Source organism: Anolis sagrei, chromosome 3 (genome assembly GCF_037176765.1).
Source record: "Anolis sagrei isolate rAnoSag1 chromosome 3, rAnoSag1.mat, whole genome shotgun sequence".
Taxonomy (NCBI): Eukaryota; Metazoa; Chordata; class Lepidosauria; order Squamata; family Dactyloidae; genus Anolis; species Anolis sagrei.
Window position 1 is genome coordinate 1851280 of NC_090023.1, and position 20558 is coordinate 1871837.

Consider the following 20558-nt stretch of genomic DNA (forward strand, 5'->3'; position numbering starts at 1 on the left):
CAGATACTTCCAGCATAAGTCATATAAGGCTTCCGCATTTTGAAGTTGGCCTGGAAGATGACCCATGGCTCTTGAACCTCCTCCAAGGCAGATCTGGGAAGTACTTGGAACCTTTCAGGTAGGTAGGTAGATAGGTAGACAGAAAGACAGACAGACAGAGGTAGGGGCAGGCCAAAACATCTGGGGACCCATAGGTTGAAAACCACTGAGCTACTGAAGTGGGTGGATGGATGGATAGGTAGGTAGGTAGACAGGATAGATCGAAATAGGGGCAGGCCAAAACATCTGAGGACCCATAGGTTGAGGTGGGTGGGTGGATGGGTAGGTAAGTAGGGCAGGCCAAAACATCTGGGGACCCATAGTTTGAAAACCAGAGCTAGTGAGGTGGGTGTGTGGGTAGGTAGGTAGGGGTAGGGGCAGGCCAAAACATCTGGGGACCCATAGGTTGAAAACCAGAGCTAGTGAGGTGGGTGTGTGGGTAGGTAGGTAGGGGTAGGGGCAGGCCAAAACATCTGGGGACCCATAGGTTGAAAACCAGAGCTAGTGAGGTGGGTGTGTGGGTAGGTAGGTAGGGGTAGGGGCAGGCCAAAACATCTGGGGACCCATAGGTTGAAAACCAGAGCTAGTGAGGTGGGTGTGTGGGTAGGTAGGTAGGGGTAGGGGAAGGCCAAAACATCTGGGGACCCATAGGTTGAAAACCAGAGCTAGTGAGGTGGGTGTGTGGGTAGGTAGGTAGGGGTAGGGGCAGGCCAAAACATCTGGGGACCCATAGGTTGAAAACCAGAGCTAGTGAGGTGGGTGTGTGGGTAGGTAGGTAGGGGTAGGGGCAGGCCAAAACATCTGGGGACCCATAGGTTGAAAACCAGAGCTAGTGAGGTGGGTGTGTGGGTAGGTAGGTAGGGGTAGGGGCAGGCCAAAACATCTGGGGACCCATAGGTTGAAAACCAGAGCTAGTGAGGTGGGTGTGTGGGTAGGTAGGTAGGGGTAGGGGAAGGCCAAAACATCTGGGGACCCATAGGTTGAAAACCAGAGCTAGTGAGGTGGGTGTGTGGGTAGGTAGGTAGGGGTAGGGGCAGGCCAAAACATCTGGGGACCCATAGGTTGAAAACCAGAGCTAGTGAGGTGGGTGTGTGGGTAGGTAGGTAGGGGTAGGGGCAGGCCAAAACATCTGGGGACCCATAGGTTGAAAACCAGAGCTAGTGAGGTGGGTGTGTGGGTAGGTAGGTAGGGGTAGGGGCAGGCCAAAACATCTGGGGACCCATAGTTTGAAAACCAGAGCTAGTGAGGTGGGTGTGTGGGTAGGTAGGTAGGGGTAGGGGCAGGCCAAAACATCTGGGGACCCATAGGTTGAAAACCAGAGCTAGTGAGGTGGGTGTGTGGGTAGGTAGGTAGGGGTAGGGGCAGGCCAAAACATCTGGGGACCCATAGGTTGAAAACCAGAGCTAGTGAGGTGGGTGTGTGGGTAGGTAGGTAGGGGTAGGGGCAGGCCAAAACATCTGGGGACCCATAGGTTGAAAACCAGAGCTAGTGAGGTGGGTGTGTGGGTAGGTAGGTAGGGGTAGGGGAAGGCCAAAACATCTGGGGACCCATAGTTTGAAAACCAGAGCTAGTGAGGTGGGTGTGTGGGTAGGTAGGTAGGGGTAGGGGCAGGCCAAAACATCTGGGGACCCATAGGTTGAAAACCAGAGCTAGTGAGGTGGGTGTGTGGGTAGGTAGGTAGGGGTAGGGGCAGGCCAAAACATCTGGGGACCCATAGGTTGAAAACCAGAGCTAGTGAGGTGGGTGTGTGGGTAGGTAGGTAGGGGTAGGGGCAGGCCAAAACATCTGGGGACCCATAGGTTGAAAACCAGAGCTAGTGAGGTGGGTGTGTGGGTAGGTAGGTAGGGGTAGGGGAAGGCCAAAACATCTGGGGACCCATAGGTTGAAAACCAGAGCTAGTGAGGTGGGTGTGTGGGTAGGTAGGTAGGGGTAGGGGCAGGCCAAAACATCTGGGGACCCATAGGTTGAAAACCAGAGCTAGTGAGGTGGGTGTGTGGGTAGGTAGGTAGGGGTAGGGGCAGGCCAAAACATCTGGGGACCCATAGGTTGAAAACCAGAGCTAGTGAGGTGGGTGTGTGGGTAGGTAGGTAGGGGTAGGGGCAGGCCAAAACATCTGGGGACCCATAGGTTGAAAACCAGAGCTAGTGAGGTGGGTGGGTGTATAGGTAGAGATAGGGGCAGGCCAAAACATCTGGGAACCCATAGGTTGAAAATCAGAGCTAGTGAGTTAGATAGCTGGATGGGTGGGTAGCTGGGTAGATAGAAAGAGGTAGGGCCAGGCCAAAACATCTGAGGATCCATACGTTGAAAGTCACTGAGCTAGTGAGGTGGGTGGATGAATAGGTAGGTAGATAGGATAGATATAGGGGCAGGCCAAAACGTCTGAGGACCCATAGGTTGAAAACTACTGAGCTTGTGAGGTGGGTGGGTGGAGGGATGGGTAGGTAAGTAGGGCAGGCCAAAACATCTGGGGACCCATAGGTTGAAAACCAGAGCTAGTGAGGTGGATGGATCGGTGGGTAGGTAGATATAGGTAGGGGCAGGCCAAAACATCTGGGGACCTATAGGTTGAAAATCAGATCTAGTGAGTTAGATAGCTGGATGGGTGGGTAGGTAGGTAGATAAGAGGTAGGGCCAGGCCAAAACATCTGGAGACCCACAGGTTGAAAACCACTGAGCTAGTGAGGTGGATGGAAGGATGGATGGGTAGGCATCCATCCTTCCATAGATAGATAGATAGATAGATAGATAGATAGATAGATAGATAGAGGTAGGGGCAGGTAATAGGGCAGGAGACCAATGTTCTGCCCCTAAAATCAGGGCATTGATAGGAGCCTTCTTGGCCAAATGGGTTTCATCCAAATTCCAGCTGTTAGGATTTCTGGGATTTGAAGGCCAAAACATCCGAGGACCCATAGGTTGAGTACCACTGAGCTAATGGGATGGATGGATGGATGGGTAGGTAGGTAGGTAGGTAGGTAGAGGTAGGGGCAGGCCAAAACATCCGAGGACCCATAGGTTGAGAACCACTGAGCTAATGGGATGGATGGATGGGTAGGTAGGTAGGTAGGTAGAGGTAGGGGCAGGCCAAAACATCTGGGGACCCATAGGTTGAGAACCACTGAGCTAATGGGATGGATGGGTAGGTAGGTAGGTAGGTAGAGGTAGGGGCAGGCCAAAATATCTAGGGACCCATAGGTTGAGAACCACTGAGCGAATGGGATGGATGGATGGGTAGGTAGGTAGGTAGAGTTAGGGGCAGGCCAAAACATCTGAGGACCCATAGGTTGAAAACCAGAGTGAGGTGGATGGATGGATGGGTAGGCAGGTAGGTAGGTAGGTAGATGATAGATAGATAGATAGATAGATAGAGACCAATGCTCTGCCCCTAAAATCAGGGCACTGATAGGAGCCTTCTTGGTCAAATGGGTTTCATCCACATTCCAGCTGTTAAGATTTCTGGGATTTGAAGGCCAAAACATCTGGGGACCCATAGGTTGAGAACCACTGAGCTAATGGGATGGATGGATGGGTAGGTAGGTAGGTAGAGGTAGGGACAGGCCAAAACATCTGGGGACCCATAGGTTGAAACCACAGAGCTAATGAGGTGGATGGATGGGTAGGTAGCTAACTAGCTAGCTAGATATAGAGGTAGGGACAGGGAATTGCAATAGGGCGGGAGACCAATGTTCTGCCCCTAAAATCAGGGCACTGAGAGGGGCCAAATGGTTTCATCCAAATTCCAGCCAGTTTGTTAGCTGTTAGAATTTCTGGGATTTGAAGACCAAAACATCTGGGGACCCATAGGTTGAGAACCACTGAGCTAATGGGATGGATGGATGGATGGATAGGTAGGTTGATAGATAGATAGATAGATAGATAGATAGATAGATAGATAGGTAGGTAGGTAGGTAGGTAGGTAGGTAGGCAGGCAGGCAGGCAGGCAGGCAGGCTGATAGATAGAAACCAATGGGATTTTGGCCTGCATCAAGAGGAGCCTAGTGTCTAGATCTAGGGAAGTAATGCTACCCTTCTATTCTGTTTTGGTTAGACCACATCTGGAATATTGTGTCCAGTTCTGGGCACCACAATTCAAGAGAGATATTGACAAGCTGGAATGTGTCCAGAGGAGGGCGACTCAAATGATAAAAGGTCTGGAGAACAAGCCCTATGAGGAGTGGCTTAACGAGCTGGGCATGTTTAGCCTGAAGAAGAGAAGGCTGAGAGGAGATATGATAGCTATGTATAAATATGTGAGGAAGCCACAGGGAGGAGGAGGAGGGAGCAAGCTTGTTTTCTGCTTCCAAAGAGACTAGGACGCGGAGCAATGGCTTCAAACTACAAGAGAGGAGATTCCATCTGAACCTGAGGAAGAACTTCCTGACTGTGAGAGCCGTTCAGCAGTGGAACTCTCTGCCCCGGAGTGTGGTGGAGGCTCCTTCTTTGGAAGCTTTTAAGCAGAGGCTGGATGGCCATCTGTCAGGGGTGATTTGAATGCAATATTCCTGCTTCTTGGCAGAATGGGGTTGGACTGGATGGCCCATGAGGTCTCTTCCAACTCTTTGATTCTATGATTCTAATGTTCTGCCCCTAAAATCAGGGCATTGAGAGGAGCCTTCTTGGCCAAATGGTTTCATCCAAATCTGCACTTAGGTTACGATTTTGAAGTGTTATAACCCTGGATTGAGAAGGGGCTGCAAAGGTCATCTAGTCCAGAGCTTCTTAAACTTTTCCACCAGAAAAATGTTTACATGACCCCATGTATATAGATATATAGTATAGGCATAAAAAAAAGACGTACTGATAACAAATCAGCATTTGCAAGGCTTGCTAAAGAGGCTCATTTTTTTATGAAGGACAGCGAAAGCGTCTTCTGCAGAGTCCACTGTAGACTCATGTAAATGTCTAAGATGGCCATTAGGCGATGTTCAGAATTTTTTTCAGGATGCCTAACATTGGCCCAAGGGGACCCCATTTGGGGTCAGGATCCATGAACTGGTCTTACAGTCAAGAATGTCTAGTATTTGGCTTGCCATGTAACTCCATTGCTTTGTGTTTTGGTTTCTGGAGCAGCAGAACAACAAACGGGCTCCATCTTCCGCCTCTGATGGCATTTCCTCTGCAGATCATGAAGGTCCTCCAGCCAACTCTCCGTCTTCTCTCCTCTGGGCTATTTAGCTTTAACTCATCTTAATTTGCCAAATTTGTCTGTTTCACATAGATTTTAGCTCATGCTTTTTGATGAGCATGAATGTGTGAACAAACAAGGCAGAGGAACAGATAGGTGGACAGAAGGAGGAACCCACCACTGAAACTCACCTCCAGAAAAGGGCCCCTTTGCCTCTTTGGCCTCCTATACTAAGGAACATTTCATGTTGAGGAGGAACCATCTCAGCAAGAGAGAAGAAAGCCCTTTATTCTGCACTGCCCTGGAAGAACAACCAGTAGAGAAGACCTCCTGGTCTTTGGCCACCTCATTCCTCGGCCAAAGGGCACCTGAATTTGCCGCTGATCAGGAGAAGACTCGAGTCCCATCTGTGGCTGCGTTGCGTCCATCTTCCTCTGGGTTTGCTTCCAGTGTTGGGTCAGAAAGGTGCTGGTATGAAGTAGGTTGTGGTCCAGTTGAGGGGTTTGTGGCCACTTTGTGTTCATCTTCTTCTGAGTCTTCCTTCAGCGAAAGCTTCAGAATGCTGACCACTGCCCAGTTTTGCGTAGATGGCCATCAGCTTCCTCTGTCTGCTGAAGCTCATCATCTGCTCAAACTGTGGAGTGTTGTGGGTGAAGCCTTGGAACTCTGGACCTTCTGACATGAAGACAGTCATCTCCTTGGTGTTGGTTAGCATGTCCTGAGCTCCCGGGATCTCCAGAGCTTCAGCAATTGCAGTCATTCTTGCCGAAACGTGCTGTTATGAAGAAGGCTGTGGTCCCAGTTGAGGTGTTTGTGGCCACGTTGTGTTCATCTTCTTCTGCGTCTTCCTTCAGCGAAAGCTTCAGCATCTGGACCACCACCCAGCATTGCGTAGACCTTCTGACATGAAGACAGTCATCTCCTTGGTGTTGGTTAGCATGTCCTGAGCTCCCGGGATCTCGAGAGCTTCAGCAATTTCAGTCATTCTTGCCAAAAGGTGCTGTTATGAAGAAGGCTGTGGTCCAGTTGAGGTGTTTGTGGCCGCGTTGTGTTCATCTTCTTCTGAGTCTTCCTTCAGCGCAAGCTTCCGCATCCGGACCACTGCCCAGCATTGTGTAGATGGCCATCAGCTTCCTCAGTCTGCTGAAGCTCATCATCTGCTCAAACTGTAGAGTGTTGTGGATGAAGCCTTGGAACTCTGGACCTTCTGACATGAAGACAGTCATCTCCTTGGTGTTGGTTAGCATGTCCTGAGCTCCCGGGATCTCCAGAGCTTCAGCAATTGCAGTCATTCTTGCCAAAAGGTGCTGTTATGAAGAAGGCAGTGGTCCAGTTGAGGTGTTTGTGGCTGCATTGTTCATCTTCTTCTGCGTCTTCCTTCAGCGAAAGCTTCAGCATCCGGACCACCATCCAGCTCTGCGTAGATGGCCATCAGCTTCCTCTGTCTGCTGAAGCTCATCATCTGCTCAAACTGTGGAGTGTTGAGGGTGAAGCCTTGGAGGTCTGGACCTTCTGACAGGAAGACAGTCATCTCCTTGGTGTTGGTTAGCATGCCCTGAGCTCCTGGGATCTCCAGAGCTTCAGCAATTGCAGTCATTCTTGCCGAAAGGTGCTGTTATGAAGAAGGCAGTGGTCCCAGTTGAGGTGTTTGTGGCCACGTTGTGTTCATCTTCTTCTGCGTCTTCCTTCAGCGAAAGCTTCAGCATCCGGACCACCACCCAGTTTTGCGTAGATGGCCATCAGCTTCCTCAGTCTGCTGAAGCTCATTGACTGCTCAAACTGTGGAGTGTTGTGGGTGAAGCCTTGGAGGTCTGGACCTTCTGACAGGAAGATAGCCATCTCCTTGGTGTTGGTTAGCATGTCCTGAGCTCCCGGGGTCTCCAGAGCTTCAGCAATTGCAGTCATTCTTGCCGAAAGGTGCTGTTATGAAGAAGGCTGTGGTCCAGTTGAGGTGTTTGTGGCTGCGTTGTTCATCTTCTTCTGCACCTTCCTTCAGCGAAAGCTTCAGCATCCGGACCACCACCCAGCTTTGCGTAGATGGCCATCAGCTTCCTCAGTCTGCTGAAGCTCATCGTCTGCTCAAACTGTGGAGTGTTGAGGATGAAGCCTTGGAGGTCTGGACCTTCTGACAGGAAGACAGCCATCTCCTTGGTGTCGGTTAGCATGTCCTGAGCTCCCGGGGTCTCCAGAGCTTCAGCAATTGCAGTCATTCTTGCTGAAAGGTGCTGTTACGAAGGAGGCTGTGGTCCATGGAAGGTGTTCATGGCTTCGTTGTGTTCATCTTCTGCCTCTTCCTTCAGCAAAAGCTGCTGAGAAGAAGACTTGGGTTCAGTGGAGGTGTCCATAGCTGCATTGTGTCCATCATCTTCTGAGTCTGCTTCCAGTGTTAGGTCTGCCTTCCCTTCATGTGTCACCTTGGGCTCTTTGGATCCAGTTCTATCAGTGTCTTCAGATGCATCGTGTCCATCTTCTGAGTCTGCTTTCACTTCAAGGTCTGCTTTCCCCTCGTGTATCTCCTTGGGCTCTTCTGAACCAGTTCTATCTGGTTGTCCTTGAATGGGATGACCTGCCTCTGCATCCCGTGAGGAAGAGGAAGAGCAGGAGGGCCCTCCCTGTTGCTCAGGTGAGGCAGAGTCCCCTCTTTTCTTGCTGGGCCCCCCTTCTTCTGCAGCCCCTCTCGGCCGCCCGGACCTTGGGGTCTCCCGGCGAGGGGCCCAGGGGTCTGGTAGGGGGCTCCTGTTCTCCATGCCGGGGGGCAGGTGGCCCCTCTTTGCACGTGGCACCCTGAGAAGACTTCCCTCAGGCTGTTCCTCCATCATGCTCCAGATGGGCTCCTCAACCTCGGTGTAAACATGGTGCAGGAGGCTGTGGCCACCCGGAAGTCCTTCCAGCTTCTTGAGGGTCCGTTCGCCATGGCGGTCCATCTCACGCCGGACCTCTGGGTTACGGATGTAGCGGACAATCTGCTCCAGGACCTGAGGGTTGCTCAGCAGGTGGCCCACCTGGGGGTTCTGCTCGGCCAGCCTCCGCAGGGACATGTTGGTGGCGATGGTGTGCCTCAGCATGCGTTCCTCCAGCTCCTCCTGGGTCTCTGGGCCAGACAGGACCCTCACCACCTCCGCAATCAGCTGCTGGAAGGAGTGAGCTTCCTCCTGAGGGTCTCCTTCAAGACTTACGTCTGCTTCAGCGTCCAGACCACCGCCTAGCTTTGTGTAGATGGTCATCAGCTTCCTCAGTCCGTTGATGCTCATCATCTGCTCAAACTGTGGAGTGTTGTGGGTGAAGCTTTGGAAATCTGGAGCTTCTGACAAGAAGACGGCCATCTCCTTGGTGCTGGTGAGCATGTCCTGAGCTCCAGGGGTCTCCAGAGCTTCAGCAATTGTAGTCATACTTGCCGATTTCTCCTTGCAGGCACTTGCCCCAATGAGAGTAGCCATAGCCAGGAGGAAAGCCACAACCAGGGGTCCACAATTGCTGTCTTCTGAGACGATGTCCTGGATGGGGGGGCTCTGGACAACATAGCGTATGAGGTCAGGGCAGGACAGGAAGTGCCCGGGCATCTCAGTCAGGACTTCCAGCAGCGCAGCCAGGTCTTTCCGGGCGCTGTCCAGGAAGGCTGGCACCACAGAAACAAGGGCCAGAGGTGGGGTGGCGACATTCTGCTCAGGCAACACTGCATCGACATTTGGCTTCCTGACCACCAAGTGGACGGTCATCCCATCCCGGATGTTGTGCTGCAGGAGGGTCTCTCGGCTCCGCAAGATCTTCCCCGCAAAGACCAACAGAATGCGGTCCTTGCTGAGACCAAATTGGAGGGCGGCCTGCTCCTTCAGCTGCCCCACGGTGCTCCCCTCGGACACCTGGACATCATGAGCCTCCGTGGAGCTCCTCACCACCACCGTGAGGAGGCGTGGTTCATCCGAGGCACCCTTTGCACTGCATCCGGGCTCCTCCTGATCTTGGCTCATGGCCCATCTGCAGCACGGAAGGGCAGGAGAGACCCATGAAGCCCACCGCCCCACGGGGCCACAGGGGCAGAAGGGCCCCGGCCCAAGTGGCAGCCCCAAAGCAGCAGCAGCAGCCCTGTCCTCTGGCCACCACTGTGCCATCATGGCTGCGACATCACAGTCCAGCACTGACAGGGCAGGGGAGGGTCTTTAGGTGGGAAGAGGGCGTGTTAGCCCCCCAGGTAGAGAGGCGGGCTGCCTTGTTTTCCGCTGCCTCCCCAGTGGGAGATATTGGACCAGCTCCTTCCCTTTTAGCCTTCAGGAAGAAAGTGAACACATGGTTATGGGACCAAACCTTTGGAGATGAACTGCAGTGCAATAAATGCACTGGGGTTGTGGCGCAGCTGGTTGAGTGTCGGCTGCATTAAGATCACTTTGACCAGAAGGTCATGAATTCATTACTTACTTACTTACTTACTTACTTACTTAGGCGATCCCTCGTTGGACGAGTAAGATGGTCTTCCATTATGGATTTCCTTGTGGGTCCGTATGTGGCTGTGGAGCCCTATTCTTGCTCTGCATCTTTTTCCACAGTGAAGGCATTGGTTTCCATGTGGAAGGCGGTCCCGGTCGGGGTTGGCTTGACGCGCCTTCCTCCTGGCACGTTTCTCTCTTTCACCCTCCATTCGTGCCTCCTCAAATTCTGCAGCACTGCTGGTCACAGCTGTCCTCCAGCTGGAGCGCTCAAGGGCCAGGGCTTCCCACTTCTCAGTGTCTATGTCAGAGTTTTTGAGGTTGGCTTTGAGCCCATCTTTCAATCTCTTTTCCTGTCCACCAACGTTCCGTTTTCCGTTCTTAAGTTCGGAGTAGAGCAACTGCTTTGGGAGACGGTGGTCGGGCATCCGGACAACGTGGCCAGCCCAGCGGAGTTGATGTTGGAGGACCATTGCTTCAATGCTGGGGGTCTTTGCTTCTTCCAGCACACTGACGTTTGTCCGCTTGTCTTCCCAGGATTTTCTGGAGGCAGCACTGATGGAATTGTTCCAGGAGTTGCATGTGATGTCTGTAGACAGTCCACGTCTCACAGACATAGAGCAGGGTTGGGAGGACAATAGCTTTATAGGCAAGCACCCTGTATCTCTATGGATGTCCCGGTCCTCAAACACTCTCTGCTTCATTCGGAAAAATGCTGCACTTGCAGAGCTCAGGCGGTGTTGTATTTTGGCGTCAATGTTGACTTTGGTGGAGGTGGCTGCCAAGGTAGCGGAAATGGTCAACATTTTCTAATGTTACACCATTAAGCTGTATCTCTGGCATTGGTGAGGGGATGGCTGGTGACTGCTGGAACAGCACTTTGGTTTTCTCGAAGTTCAGTGACAGGCCAAGCTTCTCGTATGCTTCTGCAAAGGTGTTTAGGGAGTAACTGGCTTACAGCCAGAGAGCCTGATAAGCAGATGTTCTGAAACTGTACTGAAGCTGTGCTTTGTAGTTCCTGATTTTGCCCGCTGAGAAGTAGACGTGTATTGAAATGTACTTAGTAAACTTTATGTTATTTTTGAAACTGGAAGACTGCAGTGTCCTGATTCGTGTCTGTGTGAACCTCATCCGCTGCGCATAGCACCCCTGAATCTTACTCTGACAAAAGGGAGAAATGTGCCAAGAGGAAGGCGCGGGAGAACATGCAGGTCAAGAATCGGGCTCCACAGTCACCTACGGACCCACCGCCAGGACACCAATCTTGGAAGACAATCCTACTCGGACAACGAGGGATCGCCTAAGTAAGAACTAAGTAGTGTCCAACCCACATTGGACTAGTTTGCTTGCAAGACCATAGATAATGGATGGTGGCAAGAATTGAGGCTCTTTTCCCTCTATGGAGAAAGGTAGAGTAGAAATAGGGTTGATAATGAGAGAAACAACAACAACAATGGGCTCATTCCCCGAGGCTGGAGGCTCCCCACAAAAGACCTCCGGACACAAGCTTTGCACCTGAATTGAGGCTCTTTTCCCACGATGGAGAAAGGTAGGGTAGAAATAGGGACAATAACAAGAGCAACAACAACAACAATGGGCTCATTCCCTGAGCCTGGAGGCTGCCCACAAAAGACCTCCGGACACCAGCTTTGCACCTCAAGGTTTTTTTATTAATGTACTGAAGTGGGTCGGAGGACCCTGCCCGGGACCCCCTGCCCTCAATAAATAGTCCAGAGCCACCAAAAAGAGGCCACGGATTTAGGACGGCAAGGAAGGAACGGGATTTTTGTTGCCGGGAAACGAAAGAGAACATCGTACAGCAGAAGGTTGCAAAGGATAACACAGGGAATGTCCAGTCTCAGGACCACAACAGTAGAGAAAATTGACCTATATCAGGCATGGGTGAATTTGGGCCTTCTGGGTGTTTTGGACTGCAACTCCCACCATTCCTAACAGCTTCAGTCCCCTTCCTTTTCCCCCTCAGCCGCTTAAGCGGCTGAGGGGGAAAAGGAAAGGGCCTGAGGCTGTTAGGAATGGTGGGAGTTGCACTCCAAAGCACCCAGAGGGTCCAAATTTGCATCTGACCTACAGAAACTGCCTCAACCCCATGTGTTGCATCACGAAGAATAGTGTGGGTCCTGCAATATTGGCCTCAAGGCACGCCAAAGGCTTCTGGGGGCCTCTCTCTTTGTCCCAGGTAAACTAGACCTACCTAATCCTATCTTCTGCCACTCGCTCCCTCTGCGGTTAAGACCCGCACATGAGGCACTCGTCCCTGTTCTCCAGGGAGCAGACCATGGCCGCCTTGTTGCGCTCCTTCTCCTCGCCGTTGTCCTCCTTTGCAGCGCTGCTCGGTTTCTCCTTGTTCAGTTTCTCCTTGTTCAGCGTGAACTGGATGGGGTTGGCCGCCGGCTTCGTCCGCAGGTAGTACATCCCGGTCTTCAGGCCCTGGAAACGGCATTGAGAAACATGTCAGAAGAAACAGAGAGAGAGCGTGACGGACTGACTTTGGGGCTTCCTGCCGAGGAGGAGAGCCAGCCACAGGTGAAGGAAACACAATCCAAGCCTCGTTGCTTCTGAAAGATCAGAGACTTCTAGATGTGTCTCATGGTCAAAAAGTCAATCTATTATATTGTACACTGCTGTGGCCCAGTCTGTGTATATGTGTTTTGTGTGTATATATATTTGTGTGTGTGTGTATATTAGTTTTTTTATATATACTAGCCGTCCCCTGCCACGTGTTGCTGTGGCCCATCTGTGTATATGTATTTTGTGTGTGTATATATATGTGTATATATTTGTGTATATCTCTGTGTGTGTATATATATATCTATATCTATCTATATATATAGAGGTTTTTTTAAAATATACTAGCCATCCCCTGCCACACGTTGCTGTGTTTTGTTTGTGTGTCTGTATATATGTGTGTGTGTGTGTGTATGTATGTGTGTGTATATATATATATATATATGTGTGTGTGTGTGTGTGTTTTTTTATATACTAGCCATTCCCTGCCACACGTTGCTGTGGGCCAGTCTGTGTATATGTGTTTTGTGTGTGTGTGTGTGTGTGTGTGTGTGTATGTATGTATGTATGTATATATATATATATATGGTTTTTTTATATACTAGCCATCCCCTGCCACACATTGCTGTGGCCCAGTTTGTATATATGTGTGTATATATATTTGGGGTTTTTTTATACTAGCCGTCCCCTGCCACACATTGATGTGGCCCAGTCTGTGTATATGTGTTTTGTGTGTGTATATATTTGTGTGTGTGTGTATTTGTATATATTTGGTTTTTTTTTAATATACTAGCCGTCCCCTGCCACGCGTTGCTGTGGCCCAGTCTGTGTATGTTTTGTGTGTGTATATATGTGTGCATATATTAGTGTATAAGTTTGTGTGTGTGTGTATATATATATATATATATATATATGTTCATATATATACACTAGCCATCCCCTGCCACATGTTGCTGTGGCCCAGTCTGTGTATATGTGTTTTGTGTGTGCATATATTTGTATATATTTGTGTATATGTGTGTAAATATTTGGGTTTTTTTATATACTAGCCATCCCCTGCCACGCATTGCTGTGGCCCAGTCTGTGTATATGTGTTTTGTGTGTGTATATTTATGTGTATATATTTGTGTATATCTGTGTGTGTGTATATATATATCTATATCTATCTATGTAGAGAGGTTTTTTAAAAATATACTAGCCATCCCCTGCCACGCATTGCTGTGGCCCAGTCTGTGTATATGTGTTTTGTTTGTATGTCTGTGTATATATATGTGTGTGTGTATTAGTGTATATGTTTGTGTGTATATATCTATATGGGGTTTTTTATATACTAGCAGTCCCCTGCCACACGTTGCTGTGGCCCAGTCTGTGTATATATGTTTTTTTTTTGTGTATATATATGTGTGTGTATATATTTGTGTATATGTGTATGGGTGTGTGTGTGTGTATATATATATATATATATATATATATGTTTTTTTTAATATACTAGCCATCCCCTGCCATGCGTTGCTGTGGCCATCTGTGTATGTGTGTGTGTGTCTATATATATATATGTGTGTGTGTGTGTGTGTATGTATGTGTATATGTGTATGTGTATATATATAGGGTTTTTTTTTTAATATACTAGCCATCCCCTGCCATACGTTGCTGTGGCCCAGTCTGTATATATGTGTTTTGTGTGTATATATATATGTATCTGTTTTGTGTGTATATATATGTGTGTGTTTATATTTGCGTATCTGTATGTTTGCATATATGTGTGTGTGTGTGTGTGTGTGGATTTGCGCATGCCTTGTAATGTAATATTTGTTTTTTGGCTTTTCGAGTCTCTTCCGCTGTGCTTTTCGGTGTTTTTATGAGTGATGGTCACTCGTTGGCCTGAGAGGTGTCTTGTGTCCAAATTAAGCAGCTGAGAGGGAAAAGGAAGGGGCCTGAGGCTGTTAGGAATGGTGGGAGTTGAAGTCCACAACATCTGGAGGGAAGGGCCAAAGTTTGCTGCTTTGGGTCTCTTTTCAAGAGCAATAAAGCATGACAGAAGTAATAATAACAGTCATAATAATAACGATGTATCTGATCCCCAGGAGAGGTCTAGGGAGAGGCTCCCGCTCGCTGCTCACCTGCTTCCAGCCATAGAAGTGCATGCTGGTCAGCTTGCCGTAGTTGGGCTCGGCGATGTGGATGTTCAGGGATTGGCTCTGGTCAATGAAGGCCCCTCGGTCGGCGGCCATCTTCAGCACCGTCTTCTGGGAGATCTCCCACACCGTCTTGTAGAGCAGCTTCAGGTCGTCTGGGATTTCGGGGATGGTCTGGAAGGGAGAAGGAGGAGAGGAGATTTGTGTCCCGCTTCTCTCAGGGCTTTGAGGGCCTCCTAAAGCGAGGAATCCGAGGAGAGGTCCACGCCTGTGACTCACCTGGATGGAGCCATTGCAGGCGATGATCTGGTTCTTCATCTCCTCGTTCCAAAGGCCTCGCTCAGTTAGGTCCTTCAACAAGTGCGGGTTCACAATCTGCAGGGACAGCAATGCAGAACGGATACTTCAGTACAATGCTACACACCAACCCAACCCCTTCTTCTGTTATGAGTGGACTGAATGACTAACTACCTGCTAAATGGACTATAATTAAAAGTTGCTAATGAGAACTGAAAAGTAAACTGTGATAAGAACAGTGACAGTGATAAGAAAAATGTTTACAATAGATTGTTGTGAGTTTTTCGGTCTATATGGCCATGTTCTAGAAGCACTCTAGAACATTGGGTGATTGGGGTCTGACTAAGAGCCTATTAAGGTTTGGCAAGACTGACTATACCATCCTAAGAAGATTGAGGCCTAGAATGGTGTTGCAACTCAGAGTAAGCTTCGCCTTGCTTCCAAACACCACCACACAAGAGCTGTAGTTTTAGAGTTTATTGGGGGGAGGGGGGGGGGAAATTGCCCCAAGAATCACAATGCAAGAAATCCCAAGCATGCTGCTTTCCAGCTAAGGTTATGCCATGGAGCTTCCAGGCTAACAAGCTACGTTGAACTGACACTTTCTCTTCGTTTGCAGGAAGCCTAAATACCATTCTAACATGAAAACATTATGCTCTCACCAACATGAAAGCATTGCGATGACCTTTCCCTGAGCTGGCTTCTCGTCTGCCGGCCAGGAGAGAACTCTGCCTGACCCGCAAATCAAGACGGGCTTGCCAGGTCAGGTCACTATCAAGGCTTTCTGCACTTTCAGTATCAGTGTGGGAAGGAGGCAAAGGCCTCTCCACCTGTTCGCTATCTCCTTCGTTAAAATTCTTTTCTTCTGAGAATCGCTGTGTTGACTCTCCACTGTCTGTGGGAGCCTCAGAAAAAGACCTAGAAGCAGGCCGAGATCTGAGGCACAGAAAAAGAGCCAGGAATCTGAATCCCATCATCCTCATCATCAGAGAACAACTCAGCCACAACAAATGGCATCACAAAGAAGGTGAAGAATTATTATTTTTAAAAATGTTTTAATTATTACATAGGTTTTTAAATGCTTGTATGTTATTGTTCATTGTTATTGTTTATTGTTTATTTTTTGTTTTGAGATTTATTTTACTGTTTTGTATTGATTATTTTGTTACTGCCTTCGTTTTATTGATGTACTGCGGGCTTGGCCTCATGTAAGCCGTGCCAAGTCCCTTGGGGAGATGGTAGCGGGGTACAAATAAAGTATTATTATTATTATTATTATTACTTGAAAAGTGCTGAAGAAGAAAAAACTGCTGCTGACATAACTGATCTGGGAACTTCTGGGGTAAACATGTGTCATAAGAAATATGTGCAGATTTGATAAATCGATACAATACATGGTGGGAATGGAATGGAATGAAATGTTAGAATTTTGGTTTAAAAATAATGAAATATTGTTTGTAGTTTAACTGTGTCTGGTGTAGCAATGCAATGCAGTGTAAGAGTTAATTGTATAGAGCTGTGCTTGAGTCCTAGAGCATAACTTTTGAGTGTTTACATTCCATTGAATCAGATTAGCATGTGGTTCCGCTTCCAACAATGTAGGGCTAGAAGGATGGACGTGTTTTTGCCACTTCTATAAATAGTCTGTAGTTTTAGCATTTTGCAATAAAGTAAGTCATTCCAAGCTTTGGAGTTGATCTAAAGTTGCATGGTGAATTTATTTTCCTTGTGCTCTCTGTGCGGATGCCAGAGAGTCAGGAAGTTTTGAGATAAGACACAGAGGTAATTTATCTCAATAAATTCAACATGAAAGAAATGAATGAACGAGAGCTAATAATTTTGGAGACACCATTCTAAAGATTAAGGCCTGAGATGACTAACTACCTGCTCCATGGACTATAATTAAAAGTTGCTAATGAGAACTGAAAAGTAAACTGTGATAAGAACTGTGACAGTGATAAGAGAAATGTTTACAATGCCAGAGAGTCAGGTCTGAGGATGCCTGCCATAGATGCAGGTGAAACGTCAGGAGAGAATGCTTCTAGAACACGGACATACAACCCAAATTAAAAGTTGCTAATGAGAACTGAAAAATAAACTGTGATAAGAACTGTGACAGTGATTAAGAGAAATGTTTACAATGCCAGAGAGTCAGGTCTGAGGATGCCTGCCATAGATGCAGGCGAAAAGTCAGGAGAGAATGCTTCTAGAACACGGACATACAACCCAAATTAAAAGTTGCTAATGAGAACTGAAAAGTAAACTGTGATAAGAACTGTGACAGTGATAAGAGAAATGTTTACAATGCCAGAGAGTCAGGTCTGAGGATGCCTGCCATAGATGCAGGCGAAAAGTCAGGAGAGAATGCTTCTAGAACACGGACATACAACCCAAATTAAAAGTTGCTAATGAGAACTGAAAAATAAACTGTGATAAGAACTGTGACAGTGATAAGAGAAATGTTTACAATGGGTTGTTGTAGGTTTTTTAGGCTGTATGTCCATGTTCTAGAAGCATTCTCTCCTGACATTTGGCCTGCATCTACGGCAATCATCCTCAGAGGTTGTAAGGTCTGAGGATGCCTGCCATAGATGCAGGCGAAAAGTCAGGAGAGAATGCTTCTAGAACACGGACATACAACCCGAAAAACCTACAACAACCCAGCGATTCCGGCCATGAAAGCCTTCAACAATGTTTACATGGTTAAGAAGGAAGTCAACACAAGGCTAACCCCAAGCAAGATGAATCAACATCTGGCCAGGAAACTGAGTTTCCTGGATGGATGGAAGACGTCTATCATTAATGTACAACTTTGGGACGACATCAACAGGATATTCCTATAAAAGACTCGATCTAATGATTCTCAAGTGTGGCAGAACACAGGAGTCTGTTCCACCCACTAGGCTCTGAGTGTCACATCTGCTACGGGAAAGCAGTCTGGTCACTTTGGGCTTCGAAACTGGCAACAATTCAATGCCAAACATGATATAAAACACATAATAAATACATTCATATACATTAAAATAGTATGTATATGTATATTAAAACTTGTTCGCCAGATTAAAATCACCAGATTAAAATCATAGTCAAAAAGAGTTCAAGTACAGTCCAATAAAATCTATGATTTAGGGTTATAGAAAAGTTATTCACGATACATGCACACACACACACAAACCAAACCTTTCTGTTGGTCATGGAAGTTCTCTGTGGGAAGTTTGGCCCAATTATCTCGTTGGTGTGGTTCAGAATGCTCTTTGATTGTGGGTGAACTATAAATCCCAGTAACTACAACCCCCAAATGTCAAGGTCTATTTCCCCTAAATTTCATCTGTGTTCATATTTGGACATATGGAATATTCGTTCCAAGTTTGGTCCAGATCCATCAATGTTTGAGTCCACAGTGCTCTCTGGATGTAGGTGAACTACAACTCCCAAACTCAAGGTCAATGCCCACCAAACCCTTCTAGTGTTTTCTGTTGGTCATGGGAGTCCTGTGCGCCAAGTTTGGTCAATTCCATCATTGGTAGAGATCAGAATGCTCTTTGATTGTAGGTGAACTATAAATCCCAGTAACTACAACTCCCAAATGTCAAGGTCTATTTCCCCCAAACTTCATCTGTGTTCATATTTGGATATATGGAATATTCGTGCCAAGTTTGGTCCAGATCCATCATTGCTTGAGTCCACAGTGCTCTCTGGATGTAGGTGAACTACAACTCCCAAACTCAAGGTCAATGCCCACCAAACCCTTCTAGTGTTTTCTGTTGGTCATGGGAGTCCTGTGTGCCAAGTTTGGTCAATTCCATCATTGGTAGAGATCAGAATGCTCTTTGATTGTAGGTGAACTATAAATCCCAGTAACTACAACTCCCAAATGTCAAAGTCTATTTCCCCCAAATTTCATCTGTGTTCATATTTGGACATATGGAATATTCGTTCCAAGTTTGGTCCAGATCCATCATTGCTTGAGTCCACAGTGCTCTCTGGATGTAGGTGAACTACAACTCCCAAACTCAAGGTCAATGCCCACCAAACCCTTCTAGTGTTTTCTGTTGGTCATGGGAGTCCTGTGTGCCAAGTCTGGTCAATTCCATCATTGGTAGAGATCAGAATGCTCTTTGATTGTAGGTGAACTATAAATCCCAGTAACTACAACTCCCAAATGTCAAGGTCTATTTCCCCCAAACTTCATCTGTGTTCATATTTGGACATATGGAATATTCGTGCCAAGTTTGGTCCAGATCCATCATTGTTTGAGTCCACAGTGCTCTCTGGATGTGGGTGAACTATAATTCCCAAACTCAAGGTCAATGTCCACCAAATCCTTCTAGTGTTTTCTGTTGGTCATGGGAGTTCCGTATGCAACGTTTGGTTAAGTCCCATTGTTGGTGGAGCTCAGAATGCCCTTTGATTGTAGATTAACTACAAATCCCAGGAACTACAACTCCCAAATGACAAAATCCATTTTTTGAGTGAAGGACATACATTGGGTTGTTAGGTGTCTTGTGTCCAAATTTGATGCTAATTTGTCCAGTGGTTTTTGAGTTATGTTAATCCAACAAACGAACATGTAAGCCACCCTGAGTCCCCGTTGGGAGAAATGGTGGCGGGGTATTAAATGAAATAAAGATTATTATTATTATTATTATTATTATTATGACATGAGAAGTGCTGACTACGAAAAACATTTTGGAAACTTCTGGGGTAAACACACACACACATACACAACCAAACCTTTCCCCTTTTCTTCTCCCACCTGTTCTTCAATTTGGCATCTCTCTGTTCCAAAAACATCCTCTTTTTCAAAACACTTCTCCTGTGCTTCTCCTTCCATCTCTTCCGATATTTCTTTACCTTTCACTTTCTTTTCCCCATTCCTTCGCTCTTTTCACTCCTTCCTTCCCTCTCTTTCACCCATTCTCCAAACTTATAACATTCACACTTGTTGAAACCCCAGCCTCTTCATGGGAAGGACTGTATCTCCTTGCCTAGCGCAAGGATGATCCCGTTGCCGCTCCGTTACCTGAAACTCTCCAGAGAGGACCCTCCGGGTGTAGATGTTGCTGGTGTAGGGCTCAATGGACTCGTTGTTGCCCAGGATCTGAGCCGTGGAAGCCGTGGGCATGGGGGCCACCAGGAGGCTGTTCCGGACCCCGTGCCTAAAGCGGACGGACGGAAAGAAGGAAAAGAGGAAAATGACCGGCTGAGTTTCACGAAGGCCTTCTTAATTTATTTATTTATTTATTTATTTATTTACTGCATTTGTTGACCGCCATTCTCAGCCCTTTAGGGCGACTCATGGCGGTGTACAACACATATAAAAAGGCAATTTACAAAAAGGCAATTACAACAACATCTTAACAATATAACAATTACAAAGTTACACTAAATAATCCGCTTCGTCTCATAGTAGAATCATAACCAATCTCATATTCCGTGTTCCATTCCAGTCATCTTTACCACATTATTATAGCACTTAATTAAATGCCCTCTCGAACAGCCATGTCTTAAGGTTTTTTCGGAAGGACATAAGGGAGGGCGCCTGCCTGATGTCTGCAGGGAGTGTTCCACAGCCGGGGGGGCCACCACCGAGAAGGCCCTCTCTCTCGTCCCTGCCAGACGTGCCTGTGAGGCAGGCGGGATCGAGAGAAGGGCCTCCCCAGACGATCTCAAGGTCCTCGTGGGCTCGTAGGCCAAGATGCGGTCCGAAAGGTATTTTGGGCCGGAACCGTTTAGGGCTTTGTAGGCCAAAACCAGCACCTTAAATTGGGTCCGGTAGCAAATCGGCAGCCAGTGGAGCTGGGACAACAAGGGCGTTGTGTGCTCCCTGCATCCCGCTCCAGTTAGTAACATGGCTGCCGCGCGCTGAACCAGCTGAAGCTTCCGGGCCGTCTTCAAGGGCAGCCCCACGTAGAGAGCGTTGCAGTAGTCAAGGCGGGATGTGACCAGAGCGTGTACCACCGTGGCCAAGTCAGACTTCCCGAGATACGGGCGCAGCTGGCGCACGAGCCT

The 20558-nt window shown here is 47.8% G+C and overlaps 1 protein-coding gene across 1 annotated transcript in view; it reads right to left on the reverse strand.

Annotated features, from left to right (window-relative positions):
• Positions 1–11566: 11566 nt before the first annotated feature.
• Positions 11567–20558, reverse strand: part of RRM1 (ribonucleotide reductase catalytic subunit M1) — a 50888-nt gene continuing 41896 nt past the window's right edge. Inside the window, exons 16-19 of the mRNA XM_067466396.1 lie at positions 19570–19705; positions 14529–14624; positions 14235–14423; positions 11567–12036 (exon numbers count right to left, since the gene is read on the reverse strand). Of these exons, the coding sequence (XP_067322497.1) occupies positions 11836–12036; positions 14235–14423; positions 14529–14624; positions 19570–19705 (622 nt within the window). The 3' untranslated portion in view covers positions 11567–11835. The remainder of the gene's footprint in view (positions 12037–14234; positions 14424–14528; positions 14625–19569; positions 19706–20558) is intronic.